Source organism: Triticum dicoccoides, chromosome 3B (assembly GCF_002162155.2).
Source record: "Triticum dicoccoides isolate Atlit2015 ecotype Zavitan chromosome 3B, WEW_v2.0, whole genome shotgun sequence".
In the NCBI taxonomy this organism is placed as follows: Eukaryota; Viridiplantae; Streptophyta; class Magnoliopsida; order Poales; family Poaceae; genus Triticum; species Triticum dicoccoides.
The window spans coordinates 518,526,957-518,535,937 of NC_041385.1; the positions used below are offsets into that span (position 1 = coordinate 518,526,957).

The 8,981-nt window shown below is 49.5% G+C and overlaps 1 protein-coding gene across 1 annotated transcript; it reads right to left on the reverse strand.

Annotated features, from left to right (window-relative positions):
• Positions 1–5,904: 5,904 nt before the first annotated feature.
• On the reverse strand, positions 5,905–7,098 carry LOC119279618. Its single transcript, XM_037560803.1, has one exon. The coding sequence runs from the start codon at positions 7,096–7,098 to the stop codon at positions 5,905–5,907; it is 1,194 nt and encodes a 397-aa protein (XP_037416700.1).
• Positions 7,099–8,981: the final 1,883 nt, after the last annotated feature.

Genomic DNA, 8,981 nt, shown 5'->3' on the forward strand with positions numbered 1-8,981 from the left:
ATTAGATGGGGGCGCCGCCGCTGCTCTCTGTCCAGAGAGCGGAGAAATGAAGAAACTGCCTGGTCGGGCTGGGACGGCCGCGCTTAAGTCACTGTGCAGCGCCTAAGGTATAGGCGCTGCACGTCACAGTGTGGCGCCTATCCCTTAGGCGCTGCACAGGTGCGTGCGGGGCCGCAACTGGACCAGGGCTGCCACACTGGCAGGAAGTGTGACGCCTAAGTGATGGGCGCTGCACAGTAGGGTGCGGCGCCCAGCTGTCGGCGCCACACCAAAGGGTCAGCAGAGTGAAATTTTTTCTTAACCAGGTCAGTTTGTGATTTGATTTCGTCCTCAGGTCAAATATGTGATTTCTGCCTCCAGCTGGTAGGGACTGCGTGGATGCAGTGCAGCGCAGTGCCTGCACTAGTAGCATGTGTACTTTTCTTGCCCATCATCAGCAAGATGGACAAAAGTATCTTTAGAAAAAAAACTAGCACCCTTATGCTCAAAGCAGGTCAATTTCACGCCGAATCATTAGCTCCCTAATTGAGGTTAAGACCCAATCAGTGCTAACTACCATACATCATTGTTTGCTTTAAGGCTGGTCATAGTGGGAGTAACATAGGTGCCACATAAGCAAAAATGATGAGGTGATAAGTAGTTAATGAGGAGAGAGGCAAATAGAGTAACATAATATGTTACCATCACATAGCGTTTTCCAATGCAAAATGAGTCTATAAAGTAATAAATGAAGACATCTATGTTACCACATATATGATACTACCCACTATGAAGGTAGTAACATAGACCAATAACATATGCATGTTACTAGCCTAAGAGCATTACTAGTAGAACCCTCAAACCCTCACTAGCGTTTTAAGGGTTCAAAAATGATCTTTTTTGCACTTTTATGGGTTGAAAAACAGGGGCAAAGATTAGAACCCTCAAACCCAACCCTTATAACGGAATATTCCCCATGAACGACGTTGTCGTTGCGCGCGGGAGGTCGACGGGGTGGCCGCCGGCGACGGGGGCGACTAGCAGCGGCGGTCGCGGGCGTGGGTGCGGGAGTTGGGAGGATTTTTCCCTCCCGCGCGAGGATAACCGCCAAATGAGGGTTGGGGTAGGTTTTGCTCCCCAAACCTTACTTTTGAGGATTGTGAGAGGGTTTGAGGATTGGACCTTTAAATTTTTTTGAGGGTTTGAGGGTTAAGGGGTTCTAGTCTACGGCTTTTTTCGACAAAAACTGTAAAAAAACAGTTATTTTTAAGGGTTTGAGGGTTTGAGGGCTCTACTAGTAATGCTCTAAATTACTCTCCACTATGACCAGCCTAACAATGCCGCGTCTTGGGATCTAATCATTTACGGTCTAGTCCCTTGCCAGCTTCTCTATTGCAAGGCTGAGAAATGGAGTACGTGGGAACATTGCGGCAAGAGCGGCCACCAATACTAGGCCCCTGTCATACTGATATTTCGTAATACCTCTCCTCTTATCACTTGAATCTCAGTTACACATAGTAAGTACATAATCTTCTCTTGAGTGTACAAAGAAACAATAGCACCTAGTATAATTGACCAGCAACCGGAGGCTAGTCTTTATTCAACACACGTAGCTTGGTGGAGCGAACATAGGTAGCCAGGTACGTATAGCCCCAGAGGCCAACCAAGTGACGCTCAAGCATGAGCAACGCTAGGAGACGAATTTGTGATGGTAGAAGACGGAAGCATGCACAGCCATGAGCCATCTAGCCAGTGATGGGTGCGTGGCAGCTTGGTAAGAAGAGAAGAAATTCCGCATGAGCGAGGCACGTATATCAGCATATGCATGGCGCGTCCCAGGCGGGTGGCCCGGCCGTTGTCGTTTTCATCATTGCCTGCCGTTCCCCAGTCATGGCCGTGACGTTCGCGTATATACATGCATGCATGGTCCCATAGTCGCAGGAGCGTCGCAGACGCAGCGGCAATGCACGCAAGATGATGGAGGGAGGCGCGCAGGGCAGGGCAGGGCGGCAGGCTGCCAGCCGGCGGCGGCCAGGGCTGGCTAATTGATGGGCATGGGACAAAACTGGGGATCGATCGAGCGATCGACCAGCCGGTGGCGACGTCTCCTTCCCTCTCATCGCCCTCCGCTCGCTCAGGGCCATAGCCTGAATCACCTGATCGACGCGCAGCCGTGCATGCATGCATGCGCGCTGATGCCGCCGGTGACGCCCGGCGCCCAGTCCGCTAGCTAGCAGTAGCAGTAGCGGTGGCAGGCCTGGCCGCGGTGCTGCTCAGCTCAACTTTACTTTACTGGGGCGGCGCGCACGTTTGGTCAGTCCATCATCGTTGTCCGTGCGGGCTCTGGAGTCTCGGTGGTTTTTTACGTTAGGAACAACTAGCACATAGGTCCGTGCGTTGCAACGGAAAAACTTATGTGTCAATTATGAAATATGAAGTTTGTTAAAGTCCCCAAAGCACTTTATTTAAATTCCCCATATTTCTCCGATCCTAGAGAAATAACTATGTTGGTCTAAATCCCTTCTCTATCTTTATTTTATTCAAGTTTCTGTTTAATTTCTCAAAAAAAAGGTTCTGTTTTTTTTGAGAAAAAAAGGTTCTGGTTAATTAAAAAAATGGAGGAAGGGAATCTAACCAGCGCAACACCAAATCCCTTTTCTATCTTTATTTATTTTACTCATCAAAGTTTATTTATGTTTAATTAAAAGAAGACAACAAAGAGAGATGGAGTCCAACCAGCCCAAAACCATCGGCCCAGTCTAAACTTTCTAGATGGATCAGCCCAACTACCCCCGTTAACCCCTAGAGCGAGGAGACTGATCCATCCACATCTCGTCTCTCCTTCTCCCTCACCCAGCGCCTCCTCCATCTCCCGGCTCGTCCCCAAGCAACTGCCCTCGAGGAGTTCCCCGTCCCCGTCGCCGGCCATGCTGCTACGCTGTCTCCCTCTCCTTCCTTCTTTTCCCTGTGGTTCTCCTTCCCCTAACATCTGTCTCTCTCTTGTTTGCTGCTGAACGCAGGACGCCGCCGCTCCTACCAAATCCAGCCGCCGCCGGATCTGCCTCCACCGGACCAGATCCGTCCGGATCCGGCTGCCCTCGACCGTCCTCGACCTCATATTCTCCTCCAGTCGCCTGATTGATGCGCCGCCGACGGATCTGCCTCCACTGGACCGGATCCGTCCGGATCCGGACGCCCTCGACCGCCCTCGGCCTCGTCTGCGACTCCTCCGTCCGGATTCTGCTGTCCTCGACCGTCCCCGGCCTAGTTTGCTCCTCCCGTCGTGTGATTTGATGCCCCACCTATTCGATTTCTTCGATTTCGTGGTGTTGCAATCTGCTTTTCTTTGATCGATTATTTGATAGACCGAATCCTTCCCTTGTGATTATCCTCATCTCTGTGTCCTGATTTCTGTGGTCGCTTGTTGAATCATCAACGTCTACCTATATGAACCAGTCAGATTAGGTGTAAAGAAACGATGTGGTATTATTACTTAGCCAAGTCATATAATTTTTTCGGCATGATCCTAGGAAGGCAAGGAGAAAGCCTATCAGCATATGAAGCCCAGTACGGGTGGCGTGGAGGACGCGTCACGAATCTGAAATATGGAACACTTTTTTTTTTCACTTATATGCTGGACTGCGGGTTAATTAGTTAAAACCATAAGGGGCTTTTTGCAAATAGTGCACGGTGCCCTTTAGTACCACCTCGTCACCTCATACGTGACTTTAGTACCACCTCGCCATCTCGCACGTGACCAAAACTAATGGTAGAAAAAAAATCAATTGCGGGACGAAACTAAGAATATCACCTTGCTTTAATAGTAGGTATAGATATAGATATAGATATAGATAGAGCTGGCTGCCTCGGTCGCAGGAGGCAGAGCGGCTGATATGGAAAGTTTACTGCTTGCATTTCCGTCGGCATCCCCTGGTAAATGAACGCCAGAGCGCGGCCACTTCGTTCGCGTCCTGGTCACAGCAAGCATAGGACAACGGCCCTGTTTGGATCCGAGGGCTAGAGCTACTTTGAGCTACTTGGGGTTGAACTAACTCTTAAAATATCCAAACACATGGGCTAGTTTGAGTTAGATTGGAACTAACCCACCAAAAAAACTATCCCTATGAAGAGGTGCTAATTGGAGCTAGTTGTGGTGGGGCCCTAAAACAATTCTTTTTCTGTCACATGCAGCCGCACCGGATCCTATCCATTCGTCCCCGCTGCCTCTCGTTCTCCTCCCCTCCGATGCATCTCGTTCTCCTCCTCCCGCTGGCCCCTGTCGCCCTGCATCGCCGGTCGCGTCCGCTCGCCCACACCGGCCGCGTCTGCCCGCCCCCGCCGCCCCCGTCTACCCGCCCCCGTCCGCCTCCATCCCGTCGCACCAGTTTGTCCGCCCGTCACCGTCCCTTCCGCCTGCCCCAGCCGGCCCCGTCCGCCTCCATCCCGCCGCATCAGTCCGCCCGCCCTGTCCGCCTCCATCCCGTTCCCATCCATCCGCACCATCTTCGACGCAACCTTCGCCGGCCGCGGCACAGGTCACCCACACAAGAGCCGGTCACAACAAATCCTGGTTAAAAGAGTCAAATGATTGAAAAAAGTGCATTTATTTTCAAACTTACCCTTTCATCCAAACACCACCAAAGGCTAGAGTTAGTTTAAGGTTAGTCTAGAGTTAGAAAATAACTCTAACCTCTAACCAAGTTAGAGTATCCAAACAGGGCCAACGACGCGTCAACACCAAAGCATAAGCAGGCCCAGAGCTGGACGAGGATATGGCCGGCCTTCGGGGGTTGGAACTTGGAACGGAGCGAGGATAGAGGAGAGCTCCATGCATGGTAAAACTTCATTGTTCTAGCATTAAGTAGATGGTTCCGGGCCATGTTGCGGTAAATGTATGTGCTGCCACCTTCTTGAAGCACCGTGTTGGTGCCCGCCATGATTGTGTTGTGTTCATGCCGTTAGCTGTAAGAAGGGTAGCACCGTGTGGCATTGTTTCCCATGTTAGCCATGGCGTGCTGTGGTGGCGTGGGAGCTTTGAGACGAGCGGAATGCAAGGATCTTCGGCAACAAGTTTGCAACGTCAACCATAATCATGTCTACGATATGGTGCGAGGCAAATAATTGGGGGTTTGCGGGTGCAACCCATTTGTGTAATACCATATGCCAGAGTTTTTTTTCCAAAGACTGGGCAAAATATTCGCCACTTCCATTGACTAAGAAGGTTTAGAGGTTTTTGTCCAAAGGCCGAATTACACCACCTCACATTACTCAAATACTTTGCCACCACGAGACATCACCGCAGTGTCATGGTAGACACGGGCATTTCTCTCTTTTCAAATTTTCCACGAGATAAGCACAAAGAGGCATCATTGCCCGGCTAGATTGCGGCATGTTGGAAGCAATTAGGTTCCACAAAGTCTTCACCAAATCTACAGCCACCCAAGCCGAAGGGTGCACATCAATCACGCCGAAGAGTAGGTTTTTGTGAGACCGGTCCTCGCCCTCGGGCGCCAAATTGTTCATAATTCTCTTAATTGATGAATGCGACAAGTCTTTTGCCCTTTTTAGGAAAATGGTGAGTTGTCATTCTTCCTTCCCTATTTGGCCTCGGCGTATCTTGAACGTCATTTGAATAGAATTTTGTTAGCTGCACAGAGAATTTGGTTCTCAGGAAACTAAGGAACTGAAAGAAAGCGATTATCTAGTTGAAGCTACGCTCGGGATGGTATTGTTGTTTGAAAATAAGGACACGGCAAATATGGAGATTAAAACTCTTATTTTAGAAGACGGAGAACAACTACTCTATCTAAATTAATGATTCACATTGTAAAAGTTATAGGACCCAAATCTTTGGGAGCCATTTGAAATCGCACAGTCTACATGTGCGTGCGATACGGTCCGAGTGTTATGCGTCAAATTCTTGTCCTACCAAATCTGAGCAGTCGATGTTTTTTCAAAGGGAAGCATCGGAACGGGCCCACTGGACCTTAGCATCAACAGCCCGAACAACGCATCCGCCATTTCCTCCCCAACCGCCTCAACTATCTCAGCCCTCGTCACGTCCCTCGCCACGGCTTGGCCCTGACTCACATGCCCACCCGCAAGCTTCTTTGATCGCACCGCCTTGGCCGGCGCCTGTCTCTTCTTCTTCTGAACCGGCCGCGGCGCAAACTCCCTTTCTTCCTCGCCGCGGTGGACGTCCCTGCTCTCGTCGTGATGTAATCGGAGGAGAAACCCGAGGGCGCCGTCAGGGTGGCCCTGCAGCCCCTCGATGCCGGGAACCTTGGGCTGCGCGGGCAGCTCCGGCGACCGGAACGCCCACACCTCGACGACAAAATGGAGATCGTCCTTCACCAGCTTGTTCTTGGACACGAAGTCGTTCCAGCCGGTGCCAATGAAGCGGTACCCGCCGTTGGAGTCGAGGTACTTGAGCGTGAAATTGAACTGGTTGCTGTGGTCGTCTTGGACAACCACGCTCAGCCCGCGGTGATGGTGCACGTGGCGCGTCTCCTTCTCGGCTAAGATGCCGGTGATGGGGTGGCCCTCGAGGAACTCGCGCTTGCACGAGAAGAGGAGCCGGTTCTGGTTGCGGTCCACGTCGCTCATCTGGAGGCTCTTCATGATGACGAACTGCGGGGCCGTGGCGCCGAGCGTCTCGAGGTGCTGCCGCTGCGCCTCGCTGAGGTGCAGCGGCCTGTTGACCAGCGGGGCGGCGTCACGCGCCGGCCGCGGTCCGTTCTTTCTACTGCTATTCCTGTTCCTGTTCCTGTTCTTCTTTGATCCCGCCGCCCCGGCCGCTGACGTCCCGGCTTCTTCTTCCTCCATGCTCACGTACGCAACGTTGCAGGCCGCCGTTCGCCTCGGCCGGCTCTGAACCGGGATCGCGCTGGTGCAGGTGCCCTCGCCCCCGGTGTCCACCACCCGTCTCTTCTTCGGCGGGACCACGAATGAATCGTCGGCGCTGCTGCCGTCGCTCGCAGTCGTCGCCCTCTTCTTCAGCGGCAAGAGATATCTCTGGAAGATGCCATCAGGAGACGTCGGGACTGGCGTCGATTGGGCGGCGTGGGCGTCGGCGTGCGGGAAGCCCGACGAGAAGGGGTTTCTTGGGGCTGGCGTCATTGGATCGGAGTTGGAGATGCGAGATTTGGAAGACCTAGATGGTTTTGGGGAGGTTTTGCGATCGCAACACAGGGGTAAAGTATATATATATGTCTGACGGCCGAAAAAGGAAGGAAGAGATGTATCGGGAGTTTGGGACTTCAACTCCGCTTCAGATACGGTCCGTGGCGTGCGGGCCCTGTCTTGAGAGAGAAGAACTGGGAGTTTTTGGTGTAGGAACAGGCCCTCCAGTCCGCTTCAGGTACGTACAGGCCTCGAATAGGCAGGCCGTGGATCCGTGCACCATACGAAAAGATGGCTAAGAAGCGGATTTTGGTGGCACAAAGGCGGTGGACGGGTCTACAGGCCATATGCTTCCGGCCTTTTCGCGGGCCTCTCTCGCTCCTCAACGCGGCATGTCCTATTTGGCGGCAAACCCTATTTGGCGCTGCAGGCGCCCGTTACAGCGCATTTTGCTAACGGGCGCGCACACCCTCTGCATGATTTTGGACCGGTCCAGTTTCTTCCCCTTCCCTTCTCTTTTTCTGTAAAAACTGGAAAAAAGGAAGTGCAGCAAAGGATTCAAACATGCAACCTATACCATAGGGTAGCAACGCTGCAACCACTTGAGTCAACCCATTCCATGTGACAAGTCGCTCATTTTTCTCCTATTCTTTGGCTAAATCACGACCGGTTTTCCTTTTCTTTGTTATCCTTTTTTCTGTTTCTTTTTTGTTTTCTTTTTCTTTTGCAAATGAATGAAATTTTCTCATTTTTTGCAAAAAAAATAAAAACAAAGAACTCTTTTATAGATTTGTGAACTTATTTCAGAATCGATGAACTTTTTTCGAATTTGATGAACTTTTTAAAAATTTGATGAACTTTTTCGAATTTGATGAACTTTTTTAAATTCGGTGCACTTTTTTCGATTTTGATGATGCTTTTTTAAATCCGATAAACCTTTTTTGAAAATTGATTAACTTCTTTTCAAATTGGATGAATGTTTTTCATATTTGTTTTTTTTCTCTTAAAAATTTGTGAACATTTTTCAAATTTGATGTTTTTTTTGAAAATCAATGAACTTTTATCAAAATCACGATCACTTTTTCAATTAATTCAAAAAAATTAAATGGTACAATAGATGAATAAAATAGTGATGCAGCCTTGTTATTATGCGTTTGCCTCTGTTAATAATCAACAATAGCAAGTAGCTCGTCTGGCAGTTGGCACGACAAGAGGTGATGAGTTCGAATCTTATAGAAAGCTGTTTTATTTTCCATTTTTTGTGGCGAGGTTTTTGCGCTCACTGGTCACCACGGTTCGTGGGCTGGCCCAGCGCGGAGCGTTGCAGACGCCAGGAGCGCGAATGGGTGCCTGCAGCGCCGTATAGGAGCTCTCCAATTTGGCGCAGATGTCTCACTGAGGCGTTTCGAGTAATCAGGTCGGCCATGTTCGTGCAGGAAAAGAAATTTAAGCGGGAATTTAATATATGAGAGAAGCGGGATTCGATTCCTGCTCGGCACTCCGCCCAAGTCTCACTCATGATAAGTATGAGATGCGTTCTGTAGTTGAGACGAGCGAAGCCAGTTTTCCACTTGTTTTCAGTTTTTCCTATTTTAATTTTCCTTTTTCTTTGGGTTTTTTTTCTTTTTTCATCTTCACTTTTTGTTTAGTTTTCCTTTTTCTTTTTCACTTTTTGCTTCCTTTTTTTCTTCGAGTTTTTCTTCCTTTTCGGTTTTTCCTTCAAATGCTTGCTCAACACTTTTTAAACACTTGTTCAACATTTTCTTAAATACTTCCTCAATATTTTTAAAATATAGGTTCAACATTTTATTAAATAATTGTTCAATTTTTTAAAATACTTATTCAACATTTTTATATAAATGGTCAATATTTTTTCAAAT

Excerpts from the sequence above, each read along its gene's own strand:
- LOC119279618 (XM_037560803.1), bottom strand. The coding sequence starts at position 7,098 with ATGACGCCAGCCCCAAGAAACCCCTTCTCGTCGGGCTTCCCGCACGCC.